This window comes from Crocuta crocuta, unplaced genomic scaffold, assembly GCF_008692635.1.
Source record: "Crocuta crocuta isolate KB4526 unplaced genomic scaffold, BGI_CrCroc_1.0 scaffold275, whole genome shotgun sequence".
Taxonomy (NCBI): Eukaryota; Metazoa; Chordata; class Mammalia; order Carnivora; family Hyaenidae; genus Crocuta; species Crocuta crocuta.
The window spans coordinates 968,881-989,365 of record NW_027530497.1 but is presented as its reverse complement, the minus strand read 5'-3'; the positions used below and the strand labels follow the sequence as shown (position 1 = coordinate 989,365).

At 40.1% G+C, this 20,485-nt stretch overlaps 1 protein-coding gene across 2 annotated transcripts in view; it reads right to left on the bottom strand.

Annotated features, from left to right (window-relative positions):
* Nucleotides 1–20,479, bottom strand: part of RMND5A (required for meiotic nuclear division 5 homolog A) — a 58,345-nt gene extending 37,866 nt beyond the window's left edge. For both annotated transcript variants that reach the window (XM_077766683.1, XM_077766684.1), the window contains exons 1-2: nucleotides 20,247–20,479; nucleotides 1,150–1,292 (exon numbers count right to left, since the gene is read on the bottom strand). In XM_077766683.1, the coding sequence (XP_077622809.1) occupies nucleotides 1,150–1,292; nucleotides 20,247–20,388 (285 nt within the window). In that variant the 5' untranslated portion in view covers nucleotides 20,389–20,479. The remainder of the gene's footprint in view (nucleotides 1–1,149; nucleotides 1,293–20,246) is intronic.
* Nucleotides 20,480–20,485: the final 6 nt, after the last annotated feature.

Here is a 20,485-nt window from a genome sequence, read left to right as displayed (position 1 = left end):
AAATGGGGCTGCTGCTGCCAACAACACTACTTCTGTGGCCTCGTTTGCTGAGTGGAAACCCTTAGCACTATGGGAGTGGCAAAAGCTCTCTGAAAGTTCGCTAACACTTCTGTAAACCACAGCTGCCCAAACAATCCTGAGAGGCTCTGCCACACACAGTCTTGCCACCCTGTACCGACCAGTCAAAGAGAGCTCCTTAGAAGCATATAGTTCTCTCTTGGGCTGCCTTGTCTAGCCCTTCAATACTACTGCTTCATTGGGTAATTGCTAACAGCTAGGTTTACCCAGGAGTTAGATAGAGCCACTGTCCGGACTCTGTGAGTTTCCATCTACATCACAGGTATTAGCTCTCCGATATACAGACTAAGCAACTCCTAGTACTGCTTTCGCTACAAAAAGCTCTTCCCCAAAATTCTTCCTACCTTCCCAGAAGTTTACAATAAAAACACCCATAACTGGTTACAAACTACCCAATGGCTGATGTGGTCAGGGGTGTCACATAGTAACCTTACACCCCTTCTCTGAGGCCCCAGTAGGACTATGGACTCCAAGGGCAAAAGCGGTCCAGTGCTAAAAATAACTGCTTATAAGTAAACAACTAAGTCAAAGATTCAAGAGATGTGACTGGAACAATCACCTAACAGAAGTGACTGGCCCTGGCAGCTAGCAACCAACCCACTCACTCACGCCGAATGCAACACTGGAGACAAGCAGCTACCATGCCCACAAGAAAGCAACAGTTAGGATGATGCAGGGGAGATGGATGCAAGGGTGTTATTCTACCTGCCCCATAAGAGAGACACAGCCAGGAACTAACTCAGGAAGAAGGAAACATTATCCCTGTAAACATACTCCCTCATAGTAGCAAAATTTTTTCTAAGTTTACTCATCACAATACCAGGAACTTCAGTCATATAAGCAAATGGATAAACGACAAGGCTGTAAAAAGGTTGGATTTCTTTTTCTTTCTCCTTTTTTAAATATCAACAGAAAACTTTAAGAATGTAATAAAACCAGATTTGCGAAAGTTACTAAAAGCATGAAAGGAGTAGCATAAAATAATTGGAGAAAGCAGATGTTATCAAACAGTGACAGGAGATGAAGCATGATGATTTTTAAAAATCCCAAACACTTCCTTCAACACCATACCTTATCAATGGCTTTTCCAACACGCGAAACACTGCTGTGGATGTCTTTGTGGTCTGAGGCCAATTTCTGAACAGTATCCTTTATTCTTTTACAGCATTGTGTCAAAACAAGTGAAAGTGTCCCTGATAATTCAGCATCTTGGCCTATAAAAAAGAAAGAAAGAAAGAAAGAAGGAAGACTGGTTACTCATGAAAGCAAAACCAAAAGACAGCAAATTTCAAACAGGCCCTTTAGAACATGAGAGTTGGAAGAAAAGTGAAGAAAAACAAATATCTGTTTTGAAACAGCAGATGGTCACACTCACAGATAACATTTTTCAAGTGAATGCTAAGAAAGCTATCTTAATTTGTTTTTTGGAATAAATATGAAAACTTTACTAGGAAATCAACCACTTCTGTAATTACCAAAATAGCACAGAATGTGAATACTACTACCAAGGCATTTTTCAAAAAATACATCTAGGTGAATAAACTCAGTTATTCAATCCACTTAAAAACAGTTCAAATCTGGGGCGCCTGGGTGGCTTAGTCGGTTAAGCGTCCGACTTTCGCTTAGGTCATGATCTCGCTGTTCATGGGTTCGAGCCCCGCGTCGGGCTCTGTGCTGACTGCCAGCTCAGAGCCTGGAGCCTGCTTCAGATTCTGTATCCCCCTCTCTCTCTGACCCTCCCCTGCTCACGCTGTCTCTCTCTCTCTCTCCTAGAAATAAATAAAAATATTTAAAAAAAAAAAAAAAGTTCAAATCATTCTCAAAACAGGTTCATCGTTACTAAATTTCCTAAAGAGAGATTATTTAGTCCAAAGGCTTTATATTCTATATAAAAGATAGAAAAAAAACCCCAACAAATTTCTTTGGATACCATGTTGAAAAGCATGAACCCAGCAGAAAGAGTTATCGTATCCCCATGTATAAGGTTCAGTGAGCCATTCTTATAAGGGTTCCCACCACCCTAACTGATAAGAGGGGCTTCTGTGCCCTAAAGTATACAATGTGGTTTATAACGAACTCCCACTTTCCTTATGAGAGTCTAGAATTGTGGCATGTGCTAAGGCAGAGAGTACCTATATGACCAGTCCCCAATAAACACCCTGAGCCACTACCTCTCTCTCGAGAGCCTCCCTGGTAGACAGCACTTCACACCTGCTCCAGTTTGAGGCTGGAGGAATGAAATGTGCCCTGCCCGTGTGACACTCCACTGAGAGAGGACTCTTGGAAATTTTTTCCTGGCTTCCTCTGGACTTTGCCCCATGAGCCTTTTCCCCTGGTTGATTTTGCTTCGTACCCTCTTGCTATAAGGAACCTTAGCCATGAATGGGACTACGTTCTGAGTTCTATGTGTCCTCCTAGTGATCACTGGAATCTAAAGGTGGTCTTGGGGACCTTGATACCCATGATGAATCAACTCAAAGTTACTACAGTTTAAATCCTCTTTCCCAGTGCTACCCGTCCTCAGAAGAAAGGGAGGAAAAGAAGATGGAAGGAAGAAAGAACAAATTGAGTCACATTTGTCAATTACTTCATACATCTACATGTATCCCCACCTGTGAGTAACAGGCCTGGCTTCGAAACCCCTACTCACTATGAATATAGCAGTGGTTCTTTAACTTTAATTTACATCAGAATCATCTGAAGGTCTAGTTAAAATAAAGGAGTTGGACCCCCCCCCCTCCAGTTTCTAGTTTCTAACTCAAGAGCTCTGGGATGGGGCCCAAGAATCCAAACAAGAACCCCAAAAGTACAGCAGCCTTAGGATGTTCATTCATTCAATAAATATTTATAGAGAACTCATTACGTGACAGGTATAGGAGTGAAGTAAAACCACCAAGTATCTCTCTCTGCCTTAAAACGTACCTTCTGGTGAGCAAGATAAACACAAAATATCAATTATATACAGTATGACAAAAAATGATATATGTTACTGGGGGAGAAAGAAATCGTGTAGAAGTGATGGGGAGTGTATCTGAGCTGAAGAATTACAATCTTAAACAGAGTGAACATTACGGTCCTCACTGAGAAAGTGGTATATACTTCAAGTAAATACGTGAAAGAAATGAGAGAACCAGCCTTGGGGCAACTGTGGAGGTTGAAGGATAGCATAATCTGCCAACCCTAAAATTAGCTTCTTTGGCATAAGGATTATTTTGAGTGTATTATTATTAGAAACAGCAGATACAGGAAAAACAATGAAAACAGAGTGTAAGTTACCCTTTTGTAAGGGAAATTTACATTTACAAGAGAAATCTCCATCAGTAAGAAAGAATGTTTCCCTCTCTATACCACGAAGAGAAGAATGGCTCTAAATCATAAGAAATTTATCAAAGAGGGTTCAGACTTATATCTGCATAACAAACCTTACTCTTATTTACTGTGCTTTTCCTGATAAACTGGTCTTCCCACACCTTTCCTGAACACTAAGCCACCTCTTTGAGTTGCCCATTTTTCTCCAGGAACCTCCCACATATACATGAGGTATACATGTTAATAAACTGTTTTTCTCTTGTTAATCTGCCTTTTATTAGAAGGGTCTCAGCCAAGAACTCACAAGGTTAGAGGAAAAATTGTTTCCACCCCTTCAGAGGAAAGCATTCCGGGATAAGGGAGCAAAATCTAGGAAATATACCTAGATTACTCAAGGAACAGCAAAGAAGCCAGTGTGGTTCAAGTAGATGTCTGGCAAAGAAAAAGAGAAAATGTTCAAAAGACAATGGGGGTCCTGATCTTGCAGGGCCTTTTTGTCATTGTAAGGACTTCTTAGATTTTATTTTGAGTGAAAGGGCTATCCACTGCAAGGTTTTGAGCAGAGCAGACACATACACTGACACGACAGTTTGGTATGGCCAATCTGGCTAAGGACAGGAGTTATCAGAACAGAAGCAGGAAGAGAAGTCAGGAGTTTGTGGCACCAATCTAGATGAAAGGACAGTGGCTCGGCCCAGGGTGTTAGATGTGAAGGTGGTGAGAAGCGGTTGGATTCTGGATATATTCTGAGGGTAAAGCCAACAGGATGTCCTGACAGAGTATGAGGAAAGAAAAGGACTTAAGGATGACTCCAAACTTTTTAGCTTAAGTCAACTAGAAAGATGGAGTTGTCTTCAATTAGAATGATAAAGATTAAAAGCTGAGCAGGTATGAGAGGAAGAATAGATAAAGAGTTCAGTTTCAGCTTGTTAAATTTGATATGTGAGTAGTCACCCCAGTGCACATGAGGAGGAGTGAGATATATAAACTTGGAGTTCAAGAGCAAAACGAGGGCTGGATATATAAATTTGTGAGTCACCGGCATGCAGATGATACTTAAAGCCATGAGGCTAAGTAAATGAAATCATCAAAAGAGTTAGTACAGACGCAAAAAAGTAGTAAAAGAGGAGAATCTTGGAAACTCCAAGTTTATGAGACCACATTTAAGTGGAACTGGAAAAGAAGACTAACTGAACCACTGTGACGTAGGAGAATAACCAAGTATCACAGTGGTTCTGTGGCAGCCAAGTAAAGAAAATGTATCTAGGAGGAAGAAGTAACCAAGTGTATCAAATGCTCTGCTATGTTAAGTAAGATGTGGTCTCAGAGCTGACCACTGGATTTATAGTGTGGAAGTGATCAGTGACCAACACAAGAACAGTTTCTCTCAAGTTTCAAGAAAAGAAACCTAGAAGGGGCACCTGGGTGGCTAGTTCAAAATCTGTCTAAAAGGTATTCCATACATACCTTGGGCCTAAAGAATCTAACTGCTTGAGTAGTTCTACTCTGGCCATTTCTGTGTCTAAACCTTACCTAACCTCAAAAGCTTCATCTCCTCTATAATATAATCTCTCTGTTCATTTACTCAGTCTTTTCAATTCCTAATAAATTCTGTTCTCTCCACCATTCCTCTGGCAGTGAATCATATGCCACTCAATAATTTTATATATAATCCTATCATCCATCTCAATTAGACAGAAGTCCTGAAGGAAGACAGGTTCTTATTGTAAACTGTATATTCCCGTCTTATTCTATCGTCTTGCAGTTTCATGCGCAATTAATGTTAAGTATCTAGATTGGTGGCAAAGGGAAAAGAGGAATCAAAAAGAATGCCATATTCAACAAATGGTGCTGGAATAACCAGATATCCACATGCAAAGGAATCATACCATATATAAAAATTAACTCAAAATGGAATGAAGACCTAAATATAAGAGCCAAAACAATCAAATCCCTGGAAGAAAACGAGAGCATTCTCGACCTTATACCAAAAGCATAAGCAACAAAAATAAATAATCCCTTCACTTGTTCAACTGGACTTTATCAAAACTAAAAACTCTTGTGCTTCAAACACTACCAACAAAGTGAAAAAGATAACCCACAGGATGGGAAAAAATATTTACAAGTCATATGTCAGATAAGATCTAGTACCCAGAATATATAAAGAATTGTTACAAGCCAACAAGACAAATAACCCCATTTAAAAATGGACATAGAATTTTAATAGACATTTTCTTCCCAGAGAGGATAAGACAAACAGCCATAAAAACAGCTCAACATCATCAGTCAAAAGAAAAATGCAAATCAAAACTACAACAAGAAACTACTTCACTCCCACTGGGATAGCTCTAATGAAAAAGATGGGACAACAAGAAGAGTTGGGGAGTATGTGGAAAATTTAGCACCCTCATACACGGCTGGTGGCTGTAAAATGGTGTAGCACTAAAGAAAACAGTTTGATAGTTCCTCAAAAAGTGAAAGAGTTACTGTATGACCCAGGAATTCCACTCTTAGGTACATACCCAAGAGAAATGAACACATTGGTCCACACATAAATTTGTACATGAATGTTCACAGCAGCATTCATACTAGCCAAAAAGTGGAAACAATCCAAATGTCCAAATGATGAATAGGTAAGTGTGGTATATGCATACAATAGACTATTATTTAGCCATAATAAGGAATGGAACACTAATACATACTACAACATGGATGAACTTCAAAAACACTGTGTTAACTGAAATAAGCCAGACACAAAAGGCTACACATTGTGTGATTCTATTTATATGAAACCTAAAAACCCACAGACAGAAGTAGATTCATGGGGGCCAGAAGCTGGAGAAGGGCAGAATGGAGAATGACTGTTAACAAGTATGATGTTTCTTTTGAGAGTGAATCCCATGAAAATGTTCTGGGATTAGATAATGGTTATGGGTGCACATCTCTAAACATACTGAAAGGCAGTGAATCATACTCTTTAAAAGGATGACTTTTATGGTATGTGAACTATTTCTCAATTTAAAAAATCTTAAAAATGCAAGCCATAAGTCCTATCCATTCTACCATATTTTTTTACTATAGTCAGTAGACAACAAAGTAAGCAAAATGTTAACAAAACAGCAGAGACTAAACCAGAGAATAGCGGTCATCTGGAATTTACCAATTGAACTTCCCCTCGCCAATCTTGAAATCCATCATTTTCAAATCTCAGCAAATTAAATGTCTGAAGTTTGGTGCTGCTGTCATCTCTTCTTTTTCCTTTACCATCTACAAGACCCTCCACTTTTTGGTTTTCAAGTTTATAAATGACAGACACTAGTAGCATAAGGTCAATTAATTAACACTGAAGAGTTCTCAGTATGCCCCAAGGAGAAATAATTTCTACACTGTATTTGGAAGCGTAGGAAAAGTATAATGGAATAATCTGAAAGAGAACCCTGGGAAAGCCCTGGTCAAAGACAAAGATTCCACTAATGCATTTTAAAATGGATTTAGTGGAAAGCAGCCAAAGGTAAAAACAGGTTTAGAAATCACTATAATAATCAAACTGACTGAGACCAAACCTCTAAGCCCTAAATGGAGAGTTCTAATGTTCTTCTGATTTCTCTGTCTGAAAACAAAACCTGCTTCTAGGAGAACGTTTCTGTGAAAGAAATCTAACTGGATTTACTTCCTAGAAATAAAGTGGGGGGATTACTGTGACAACCATCTTTACTAAAGCTAAACTAGATGTGAAAGTATATGTTAGTACCCCGGCTGGCCACTGCACTGGTCACTTTTTTTTTTTAATTTTTAAATGTCTTATTTTTGAGAGAGAGAGACAGAGACAGAGCATGAGTAGGGGAGGGGCAGAGAGAGAGGGAGATAGAACATGAAGCAGGCGCCAGGCTCCGAGCTGTCAGCTCGTCGTAGGGGCTCAAACCCAGGAACTGTGAGATCATGACCCGAGCAGAAGTCAGGCGCTTGACCGACTGAGCCATATACACCTTGCCCCTATGCATGCAGAGCCTCTCCCATTATCAACATCCCCCACCAGAATCATACTTTTTTTCCTTTTTAAACCAAGAATGAACCTACAGTGACACCTCATTTTCACCCAAAGTCCACAGTTATCTTAGGGCTCCCCCTTGGAGTTGCACTTATCGGTTTTGACAAACGTATAAGGGCACATATTCCTCACTATAGTATCATGCAGAGTATTTTCACTGCCCTAAAAATCCTGTGTGCTCTGTCTATTCATCCCTCTCCTCTACCCCACCACCCCTGGCAACCGCTGATCCTTTTGTCTCCCTCCATAGGTTTGCCTTCCTCAGAAGGTTAGACAGTTGGAATCATAGAGCATGTAGCACTTTCAGATTGGCTTTTCATCTGGTAACATGCATTTTTTTTCCCAGGGATCAGGGATTGCTTTACTAACAGATATGCCCAATGTTCCCAGAGTCATGTGTGACACACAGGGGGTGTACAACAAATATTTATTGAAAGAATGAATTGGATGCATTATCTTAGAAAAAAATACAGAGTATAAACTATTAGTGTCTATCTGGTAATGTGCATTTCAAGGTTCCTCCGTGTCTTTTCGTGGCTTGATAGTTCATTTCTTTTTAGCAATGAATAATATTACATTATCTCCATGTACTGCACTTTAGCCATTCACCTACTGAAGAACATCTTGGTTACTTCCAAGTTTTGGCAATTATGAATAAAGCTGCTAAAACAGTCTGTGAAGGTTTTTGTATGGACATGTTTTCAACTCCTTTGGGTAAATACCAAGATGCATGATTGCTGCATCTTTTTGTAAGAAATCATCAAGCTGTCTTCCAAAGTGGCTGTACCACCACAAAAGTACTTTTTAAAATCTTTTTTTTTTTTCCTCAATTTCAGAGAGAGAGAAAGCAGGGGAGACAAAGAATCTTAAGCAGGGTCCATGCTCAGCATGGAGCCCAACACAGTGCTCAGTCCCACAACCCTAGAATCATGACCTATGCCAAAATCAAGAGTCAGACACTCAACCAACTGAGCCACCCAAGCGACCCTAAAATCACTTTTATTATGATTTAATTCAACAGATAAAATAATTGGCACATCCATAAGAGATTTTAAATCCAAGCAAAAAACCAACACACATGGTTGGTCTTTCAATACAGGATGATATTCTGAGAAACTAGAATAATCATGGTCTCTTCCAAAATCAGACAAACTAAATTAAACATATCTGAGTTAATTCCTAAACCATTTTTTTAATAGAGCGTACCTATGACTTCAAGCTCTGCCTTGGGCTTTATTCACTGCCTGGCGATTTCAGCATTTATGTCCATTAGTTTCACAGAAATAAACTAGAAAAATGTTTGTTTCCATAGCATCCTGTACTTTATCAGAGTTTCAGACTTACTTGTAAATATCTGCCTATCATCCCCATGAAATTACTTGAAGATAGGAAACTCAATTGCCTAATCTCCAGTGTTTAGCATGGTAACTAACACATATTAACCATCCAATAGCTACGTATTAAATGAATAGAAAAATAATACATATTTTTCTTTTTTTATTTAAGAAGGCTCCACGCCCAATGGGGGGGGGGTTCTAACTCCCGACCCCAAGATCGAAAGTCATGTGCTCTACTGACTGGGCCAGCCAAGGCCCCTATTAATTATGTATTACATATTCTTATTTTCAAGCCCAGCATTGGAGACTCCGGCACTACCAACATGTTCTGAACTAACTCCCTCTGAAACTCACTGACCTTCTACTTCCTTCCAAGATGTTTAGCGTTTAGCTACACAATAGCATTACAGCCTAAATTTTCCAAATACCAAATAAATACACACACACACACACACACACACACACAAATTTCCAAATAAAACACATTCATAAAATAGAGTCCCCACAGTTGTAAGCTCCTTCCCCTTTTCAGATAATGACCAATCCCCTCAAGAACCTTAAATATGTAAGTAAAGACTTGGAAAAAAATTAACAGGCTTCTGTTTGAGCCACAGTTTGTGTTTGTAAAAGAAAACCATGCCATGGTTTGTCAAAAAAATGAAACACATTTCAACTTTAGTACATGTGTTCGTATAAAAGTACACCCCTAGTCAGAATGTAGGAAGGTAGAATAAACTTACACAATAAAAGAGTCCCCTGTTGCTACAAAGGGAAAAATCATAAAATTCCTAATTATACTTTGGTTTTTATAAATAACATTTCAATGCAGTCTATCATTTTGTACACGTATTCGTTCAATTATTTTCCTTCATTACTAATCACATGGCTTACAACAACCATATGTCCAACTATGTGACAAGATTTACTCATCATTTTGGCTCAAACACAAAGATGACTGAAAACTATGTTCTCATCCCTACTCAGTGTTTGCATTTTCAATTTTGTTTGCCATTTATTTTTATAGTACCAGGAAGGAAAAAATCCTCAAATAACTGCACATACTGTTAAAGAAAGAAAACCAACTTGCTGGTAGGGAGCACTATAATGGGGTAGCTTAATATGGCCTCTCATGGACAGATAATCAAAAGTTCTAATTTGATCTGTAGAAGGCAGCTCAAGGTGTCAATGACACCATGAAGTACATGTTGCCTAAGAGTCCAACACATGAGAGATGAGGCCCACTATAATTAAGAGCACTCTATAAAAAGTGGTGAGGCACAACACAGGAAGGTGACTACGATGATGATTATTATTCAAATGTCCAAAATGGCTGAAAACCTTACCACCTAGGACTAGAAAATGTTGGTAGAAGCAATAGTAGCATTCCCCAGAAATCATGAAGAGTTGGCTTTACAATCTTAGGAATATCATGGAGGCAGAGAAAATTTAAATATCCAACTGTATAAATATTATATATATTGCATTTGAGCTCCTTTGCATTATTAGAAGTTCACATCATAAAATGGACAGAAATCTTAAATTTGGAATTAAGTGGAAAGCAAAATAGCACACAAGTTTGCATATAAATACAAAGAAATCTATTCAGTAAACATAACTGTGTCTAAATGAAAACCCAGACCTCACCAAGCTATACTCCAGAATTCATTCTAGCTCAGTTCCTAAAAAAATATTAAAATAGAAAAAGTCAAAAGAATGCTATAAGGGGAAAAAAAATTCTATATTAGCCCATTACATTATCCCACTCTTATTTTTAAAAGTCTTAATACCTTAAAATAAACAAAATGAGACAAGGCAAAGACAAAACATAACAAGAACAACAACTAAAGTCAAAAGGAAGGGAGAACCATGACATTCAGAGTCAATTTACTGAGTGCAGAATACCTGTGTCAACAATGTTCAAGGTACAGATCAAGTATTTTAGACAGATTAAGAAATTTAAGATGGGAATGAAAAGAGACAAAGAATAAAAGGGTCTAAGACTGATTCTAAAGAAGTCACTGGCAAGGGGTGCTTGGGTGGGTCAGTTGGTTAAGGGCCTGACTCTTGATTTCAGCTCAAGTCATGATCTCACAGCTTGTGGGATGGAGTCCTGCATCAGGCTCTGTGTTGAAAGTACAGAACCTGCTTAGGATTCTCATTCTCCCTTTCTCTCTCAAAATAAATAAATGAAACAAACAAACCAAAAAAAAGAGGTCACTGGCAAGGTGAACATGAATCTACTTGGAAAATATTAAGATAGAAAAACTTGAATCCTGAAAAGGTAAGGTTTGTATTTAAAAAACAATAAACTGTGGTCTGTTGGAGTCTGAGGCTTCTTAGGAGCTAGGCATAACAGCTGCTCACAGAAATTCACTCGAAGTGGGAAGGAGGAGGCACAAATAGAACATACCCATTTTTTTCCCCAGGGGCAGAACACACTGAAAACAATTTTCAGTATATTAATAGGTGGTAAATCTACAAAGTACAGTATTTTTGTGGTCAAACCCTGACCTTTCAGAACAGAATAAAGGTTCAGACAGGTGTGTTCTCATCCAGTGCAGCAAATCATGGCCTAGTGTGCTGCAAAACCAACCATGTGGGGGTGGGGGTGGGGGGGTGGAGTTTATATTTAAAAACTAAATTACATGGTACAGACTATTAGTGCTCCTAGAGCAGAGAGCTAGACCAAACTGACTGGCACAGGGCAGAAAAGGAAGGCTCCAAAAATTACATGATGAGGCAAGAACTGAGAGAGAGGACTGAAGAAAAAGAGGACACACAGCACCAGTTCTGAAATGTCTGCTAGACCGTCCCACTTCATAGAGCCTGTTCATTCCCTTCTAATTCAAAACAGAATTAATCTCTAACCATCTCCTTATTTATCTCTGAAATGAATGACTGAACCAGACAAGGTTTCTTTTAGTCTTTAAACTTCATATTTAAAAATCAAACTCAAATTTCTACCTTTCCCTCTCATAAACTTCCTATTTTTCTTCCTAGTTCCATAATTGTCTCTCTCTCACTCCTGCTCAAACTTTAGATTAACCTTTGATTGTTCCAACCCTTCTCTCCCATTCTGCCAGACTGCATCCATGCACCAAGTCCTGCTAATTCCTTCCCTCAGGAGATCCCATGCATGGGTCCCTTTACAATCTCTACTATTATTACCCAAGACAGGTCCCTCTTTCATCAGATCTAAGTGGGCACTTAACTAGTTATCTTGCCTCTAGCTAAACTGCACTCCCAACTCCTATCAACCTAAATGCTGCTAACTGGTCTCAGATCATGTCCCTGTCCAGTCCCTGTTTAAAATGTACCACCCACCCAAGTCATTCAATGTCTTCCCAGTCTCCTACTACTTCTCCTGGTATCTAAGACACTATAAACCCTGACTCCAATTTTAATTCTTTATTCTATTTCTCCTCGCCCTGGTCCTTCCCTTTTCCCAGAATGCCTCTTGTACTCTCACTCTTCTGCATCTCTGTTCTTGACAACCTCCACTCCTGGCACCCTGTCCTATCTTCCTACTATCCACATTCAATCTCTGTTACTGTAACTTGACAGGTTAGAAGACTCTGTCTCAAATCCCACCCCTTCTTGTCAGTACCACTCAATCAACGTTGGCCTATATACATGGCCTTGCATTATAGGGCACTGTTTGTTAAAAACATACCAATGTCATCTCCCTAACTAGACAGAAAGTTTTAAAGCATAAGAATGATTGTTTGTCCTTTGTTAACTCCCACAAGAGTTAGCCTAGTTCCACATATCTATAATTGGCTGAGTAAAGAGTCAAACCCAGATCTCCTTAGCTCAAGGACAATATTTTGTGGTCTAGTCTCCAAGTAGCATTCTCACCTTCTTATCTTCTATCTACCTAACTAGCCTCCAAGTTCCTAGAGGGCAGAAGCCACGTATAATGCTTCTTGTAAGTTACTTCTTGTCTCCTCCTTAATACTTTCACATAATCAATAATAAGTTCATTATTATACCATGTGTTAACTAACATGGATTTAAATAAAATTTAAAAATAAAAAAATCAATAAGATAATGAATCCATATAGATCCCACAGATAGAGCAAACTCATCAAAGATAACACACAGCCAGACACTGTGCCCCAAAATGAGAAGAAATTACCATTCAGGCTCAATCTTAAGTGTTAAGAGACTTTGCAATATAGCCTTATGGACTCCCAGGACAAGGTTACCTAAAACCACTCCGAGCTCAGTCATACCATCACCAAACCCAAATAAGATGAAAGTATATTTCTAAAAGCCTCAGGTCCTGCTAGAGATTCTAGTCTCTGTTCTTTGAGGCATTAGACAAGCACCTAATCCAAGAGGAAGGACAGATGTTTATGCCGCTCTTCTACAAACTCTTGGAGCTTTCCAAAAAACACCCAGTCCAGAAAGCATCATCTCCCTGGTATCTATCAACTTCTGGGGGTTACATGGAGTACCATGGGGCTCCAATACATAGCGCAGGGCCAGGACCCTCTAGAATTCTCCCCTATACTGAATTTGAGGGTCATTTTCAAAGATTTTACAGATGAAGAAGCAGGGCCCCAAATAACAAGTCAGTTTTAATGTCTTAAAGTGAATAGTTTACTAAAACACCATTTTCACTTTCCTAACAACTAAGAGACTAAGACATGGAAACAATGGAGATTTCTCTATATACCCTTGTATGATAGTATCACAAGAGTGTTGGCAAGCTTTTCCTCCACCAACGTTATTATCCAGGGTTAGAAACTACTTAAGATATAAAATAGCCTTAGGAAAATGATTTTATTATGCCAAGCATACAAGCAATTTCAAATAAGTTCCCAAAGGTAACATTAACCAAATTATATTTCTTTAGTCTACAGATTAAGTTGTCCTAACAACTCAGTACTTGAATTGTTTGAACATTATAGTTAGAAGGCAAGGCAAAAAACCTAGAAATAAAGGTTTGGCTAGTCAAGAAAACATCGCAAAGAACATTGTTATTAGCGTAATTCGTAGCTGCTCAACTATAATAGCCATCTATCACTTTTGCCTGGATGCAAGTTTTCCTTCCTACAACTCTCTCCTCTCTAGGATCACATTGCTGTACATCTCTGGACACAGGGTAAGCAAGCACAGCCCAAGACGGTCAATGGACTCCATGTCCTGGCTCTAGTTATGGATTCAGGGAGAGGTTTATGACCCTTACCAAGGCAGTACGGACACACCCCTGGTAATTTTATTTTGGAAAATACATAAGAAAAAAAAGCATGCTCCTGTCTTTGGGATCACTAGCAGGATAAGGATGACATGAACTCCATTGGCCATCTTTAACCTTCAAGTAGAGAAAACTCCTCTGAGAATGAAGCTAACCATGGAAAGTACAGGTGAGTGAGGAAGAAAAAAAGACCAATCCTTATGGTATCCTCTTTGGTCCTGAAGCCCAGCTAGCCTCACCTCAGCCTATTTAGTCATGAGTCAACAAAGTCCATTTTAAGTAAAACTATTTGATTGCCACTTGCAATCAAAAGAACCCTGAGTAATATACTAGTCTGAATGAATAATGTGCCAAATAACAAAGAATTATCTCCTAAGAGATTCTGGAAAGGAATGGCTGACAAAGTTAAATCCACTTCTAAACCTAACTGGGAATGTCCACACTTCATTATTCTCACCACCTACAACAGCCCAAGTAGTGGGTTAATTGGTCTATTCTTCTCTTAAGAGTATTTGAACAATGACTACTGTTATCCACACTAACTTTTCTGACCTACTTATCTGCTACTTTCCACACTAGATGCTAAATGTAGATATCAAATTTTATTCAATTCAAAATTTACAGTCCTTATTCTCTCAATCTTGTTTATATTTAGCAAAAAGTTCAGTTGACAAATGAGAGACCAGATACTGTAGCCTACTCCAAGTACACCAAAGAATGAGGCTGAATAAGTAAACCACTCCTCTACCAAACCTGACCCTTTACTAATTCATTCAACATAACACATTTACCCTGGTAGGCTCTGAAAAGCACAGACAATTTATGTGCTTTACATAAGCATACTTTCAATATATACATATAATATATACAACTCAAATTCTAGAATGAAAAGTTATATCTACCATGCGGCCCTGAATCTGTTTGCTGTCTACTGATGTAAACCATACCATAGAAATTAGTTAAAAACATGACCACCATAATTTGCTTTTTCTTTCATGCTTGATTGCCTACTTACCTTCTCATTTGTTGCCTTCAAATTTTAAAAACTGGAAGCAGTTCTGCAACTAGTAACTAAATTCTCTTTGATTCACCAAGAGAAAAAGATGGAGGATTATGATTTAAAGGGGTTTTACTACTAGGAGTCAGACCACACACACACACACGGAGTTTTAGAAGCTAATAAATACATGTATTGATCACTTCTACAAATTAAGTTGTCTTTACCAGCTTGCAAACTGCAATAATACTAAGCCTAAATCACAGTAAGTAGTACTACATGTCCCATACCTCAAAGTAAAAAGGTGGTAATGAATTATCATTTCTTTGAATTTTCTTAAAAACCTTCCTGGAAGCTAGTTAGCATCTTTGTATATGAGGTGGGAGACAAGGTGGTCCAGAAATAAGAAAGAGTAGAAAGGAGATTTCTTACTAGGTATCCTTTTTAATTATTTGAATTTATATGAATTGAATGTATTATCTACTCAAATAAAATTTAAATTTAGAAAATTCACCGAGACCATTTTCAGAAACTACATTACAACTCCCTAGAATAGCCTAGAAGTAATTTTTTTAAAATACTGCACATACCCTTGACTTTTACAAAGATTGTAATTTTCCGAACTATACTTCAAACACGTCATAAATGCTACCCTATTGTTTCAGTCCAATCTCCACTCACCAAATGTGAAATGAGAACACCAGCAAAACATGATACATAGTTCTTTTTTGTTCTCCCTTCCACCACAGAAGTGCTAATGGGAAACAAAATGTATTTGCCAAAAGAAAAAAATTGCTAAAAAGCATACAAATAATCATAAGTCAAACTACCAAAATGCATCTGTACTATCTGTCATATTAAGAGTTGTCCAAAGTATGGTTTTCATACCATTGACGCAAATGGTGACTTTGTCTGTGAAACAATATTTTAATAGTTATGAATTTGCTTTTCATAGTTAATTATACCTAATACACCAAATCAGTGACTTCACAAAATATCAGAGTGCCTACAATGAGGAATCTACTTAAGTGAAATCGTGAATCCATCTGAAAACAAAGAGTGCACACGTGTGAGTAAAGTTTGAGAACCACTGGTGCATTACCCAAAGATCAAGGGCACACCAGGAATGATCACCAAACAGAATCAACCACACTGAACCCGAAATTAGACCAAACTTCATGCATATGGGGAAACTCCCTGAAAAGCTGGTACAATTAAATGACACCAGTGCTCTCCTCTTTCTTAAAAGTTACGGAAATTAAGCAAACCTAAAGTTTAAATAAAGTAACTAAGGGTAAGACTCGGAGCTTGGTATAATCCTTGAGCTTCTGGCAAATTAAGCTGAAAAATGGTATTCCTTCCCACAGACCTTTCATGTGCTGTGAACAATCATCTCTAATCCCTTTTACGTCAGATAGGTCACTCTGCAGGCTCTGGCTCACCTTCCCATCCCGCAATCTCCCACCCTAAGGTTTCCAAGGCAGTTCTAGGGCTTGAAGAAAACCTCTACAGTGGATCAGTCTCCAGGAAAAGGAATGAATCAGGCTCCGGCAGAACTTGTTTAGTATTCTCTGTGATTCTTTACTGCCTCTTCTCACTTCTGTTACTGCTATGTTGCCCCTCAACCACCAAAACATCGTGGATGGCTGCGACCCAGTCAAAGCCTGCACTTATCTGTCAGAGCCTTATATTCTGACTTAGGCCTCACACTCCCATTAAAAAAAAAAAAATAATTAAAGGGGTGCCTGGGTGGCTCAGTCGGTTAGGCGACCGATTTTGTCTCAGGTCATGATCTCACAGTTCGTGGGTTCGAGCCCCGTGTCGGGCTCTGTGCTGACAGCTAGCTCAGAGCCTGGAGCCTGTTTCAGATTCTGTGTCTCCCTCTCTCTCTGACCCTCCCCTGTTCATGCTGCCTCTGCCTCTCTCTCTCTTTCTCTCGCTCTCAGAAATAAATTAAAAACATTAAAAAAAAAAAAAAAAAAGATTGTCCTTCTCCCAGGCTGGACTTGGTTAGGCATGGATTAAATGGCGGAGCACAAACTAATCTACCAGGTGTGAGTGCCAATCCACCTCACCTTATTCTCCCAAAAGTATCTGAATTAAGAAAAGTGCATTTTAAAAGAAATAATTAGAGAAAGTTTATATGAAAGAATTCCAGGCTACACAGAGGCAATTTAGAGCAGATGAAAGGAGATCTCAGGGCTCACTGCAGGACCACTTGAAGGCCAGCTGCCAAGAGACCTCCCTCAGGCAGTCTCACAATCTGGAATAAGAGTAGTGAGAGTGGACAAGGGTTGTCAATGGGCTTATTAACCAGACTTCATTTACGTATGATCAGTTTCCACCACAAACTATCCTAACTGTCCTCATTTAGTACAGTTTGCTCACTTTAGAAAAAAGACATCTGAACATAAGAAAATGTAAATCGCCCTCAAAAACTATACTGATCTCCTGACTATAGCGAAAAAAGATACTTCCGAATCAGACAGTTACTCGCCATCAGTATGATGCCATGTTGGGGGATCTATATGGTTACCAAGATTCTACTTTATTCACATTACATTCTTAAAAGAATATTATCACAAATAATCCCAGAGAGTGAGATCCAAAGTGCTGACAGATGGTCCCAACTGGAGCCCCCTCTCATGTCACAAGATCAATTGCCTACACAAGCACATTCACTTGAAAATGGAGTTTCAAATTTGGATTTCAGTAGACATAACTTTAGAAAGGGTATATTTAAGATAAAACGTAATACCCACCACATCCCAAGCAAAGGACACTAGAAATTATCTGCTTTGAAAATTACCATAACCTGGATACCAAAGCATGATGTTTGCCTTCACACCTAAGAACACCATGAGAAAAAACATTCTGTTTTAGAAATTAGGCCTGGCACTTGCAGTATTTCTTTTTTCTTTTTATGTTTCCTAACTGCCTTTAGTCACTTGATTCTATTAGTAAAGACTTAAAGAAAATTAAATACCAATATCAAACTACAATTTGGTAGATAAGAGGGTAAAAACTAGGAGACTGAAAATGGAACACAGACGATTCACCAAATGAATCAGACAGGCGACTGTCTGAATAGCATGGCACACTCCGGTAATACCCTCAGACCCTATATGTTCCTTGCAAAGTTCCCTGATACCAAGCAAAGACAATTTGTCTAAAACAAGCTCCTGCTTCAACAATTTCTGGCAGTTATTTTATCCATCTGGGATGGGTCCCACATTCCCTAAAATGAGGCCTGCAATCACATCCCCCTTCAATTAATATCTCCCCTCTCTCTCTCTTATGGGAAGGTATTTTACTTTTCATCTTCTCTCTCAAATTCTGCCTATCCCACCCCTCAATCCTTATATGGTCCCTAAAAAGGAAATGCTCCTTCCACCTCTCCAAATCTAGACCCTTCACTCATTCTCTTCCTTTCAGCCTTTAACAAAACATAGATTTCCTGGAATGGATGGACAGGCAGGCAGACACAGAGGGGCACCCGAATGCCTGCATACATACACATACACACACACCCTTCCCACCCCTTTACTTAAAGTCCTTTAGGCTTCCTTACACTTCAGTTTGAACATTTTTCTTAACTCCCACCAATCTAGTTTATTTGAACTCTATGAAGCTGCAAGCACAGAAGGTCACTGACTCCCAATAGCCAAATACCAGCTGACCAACTTCTCTTTTTCTAAGCTCATGCCCTTTTCTGTTGGCTCCTCCATGGCCTCCACTCTCCAAGAGTTCAAGGTGTGGTTAGACCCTGGAGTCTTTCCTCCCTCCAGCCTACGTGATCTCCTTCACTCTCCTCTGTAGAAATGATACTGGGGATCCATCTTAGACTGACTTTCCCCTCAGATTCTAACTATGTATCTTCAGCCACCAGTAAACACCAAGTCCTTGCCTCCGTCTTCATTAGCCCTTCCACTTTGTCCCAAAACTAAATTCACCAGAACCTTCCCAGGATTCTCACTCAACTCCACCTCCCCTTCCCCCTTCACAGACAGTCACCTGGGTCTGCTTTTGTTTCCATATTAACATTTTAACTCCTATTCCCACTATGGTTGCAGGCTTGCTTCTTCTCCAGAGTTCAAAAATGACTGCCATGTCTAGAATTGGATGTTATGGACTCCCTTATCATGGGGTAGCACTTGCTCTCAACTGAGTCATGAAAGAAGGGTGCAGGAGAAGGGGGGAGAAGCTCAGGTAGAGCCCCTGCCTTAACCTCACCGGCCACAGTCCTGCCTTTCACCTCAGCTACCAGACTTTCCTTTCCATAAGTTTCCGTTCAGCCTAGGAGTTGAGAAGGCTGCCCCAAACTCTTGAATAAATCCATTAAATAAAATCCTTTCTTGATCGAATCACCACTAGGAATAATGCAATCTAAGGATACCAGACCTTTAATGTTATTTAAAAAAACACAAAACCAAAAACCCTTTCCAACCAGCTTCCACAGGCTAATTTCAGCCAACTATCTATCCCCAGGTCCTAGAGCAGTACTGAAATAATCTAGGTAAAACACCTTCTATAGAAAACCTGCTTTCTGAAAGAAAAACAAGTAACTAACAACTTGTGTCACAATTTTCTTCAGGAAAAGTTGCCTGTTCTTCCTCATGCTACACTAGGAGAGCTGAACAGCTCGATTCAGCTGTTTCCTAGGAATCAGGTCTGTGCTGCTGCGGAGTTAAAGAAGAGCTGCTTCCACACAGCAGTCAAATCATGAAGTTGCAACAGCGCCTGTTCTGTTAACCTGCAGCTAAGAATAACACTCGACTTTCTAATTAAAAAAAGAGAAGAAAGAAAAAAAAGAAAGAAAGAAAGACTTGGAAAGTAAGTCCCTGGGCCAAGGATCTGGAGCATGAGAAGAGGAAGGGGCTCCCTGTACTGACCCCCCCCTATTATCACCCAGACCCTTGGGTCCAATTCAGCCCGCGGGGACACGCGGAGAGCGCCGGGCGGGGTGAAGGGCGCCCACCCCGAGAGGGTGGCAATTTGCAGGTGTCACGGACCGACCCCCCCACGCGTTTAACCCGGCTGGAACTCGCGGTTTGGGGATGGGTTTCCGGGCGGATCGCGCTCACTCTTAATTGACGAGGTCGGGGCAGGTTCGAGGCAAACAAGGAGAAGGAAAAGTCACAAGGGGGGCTGGGGAGAAGGGGTCTCCGCGATTCAGGGGAGGCGGGAGCCCGGGCCTCCAAAGGGCACCCCTGCTGGCCCGCGGGGGCCCGAGGGACTGGGCCCTGCCCCGCGCGCCCACCCGAGCCGCCCTACCGTGGCTCTGCAGGATCTCGTGCTTGAGGCCGCCCGTGTAGTCGATGAGCTCCTCCAGGCCGCGCTCGCACAGCTGCCCGTAGCCCGAGAACTTGTGCAGCACCTTCTCCAGCTCGCGCTCCACCGTCACGCACTGATCCATCCCGGAGGCGGCGGCGGCGCTAGGCTCTCCGGCGCCCGGGTGTCCGCAGCCGTTCGGCCCGGGCCCGGCCGAGGCCCCCTCCTGCTCCTCGTCCCCC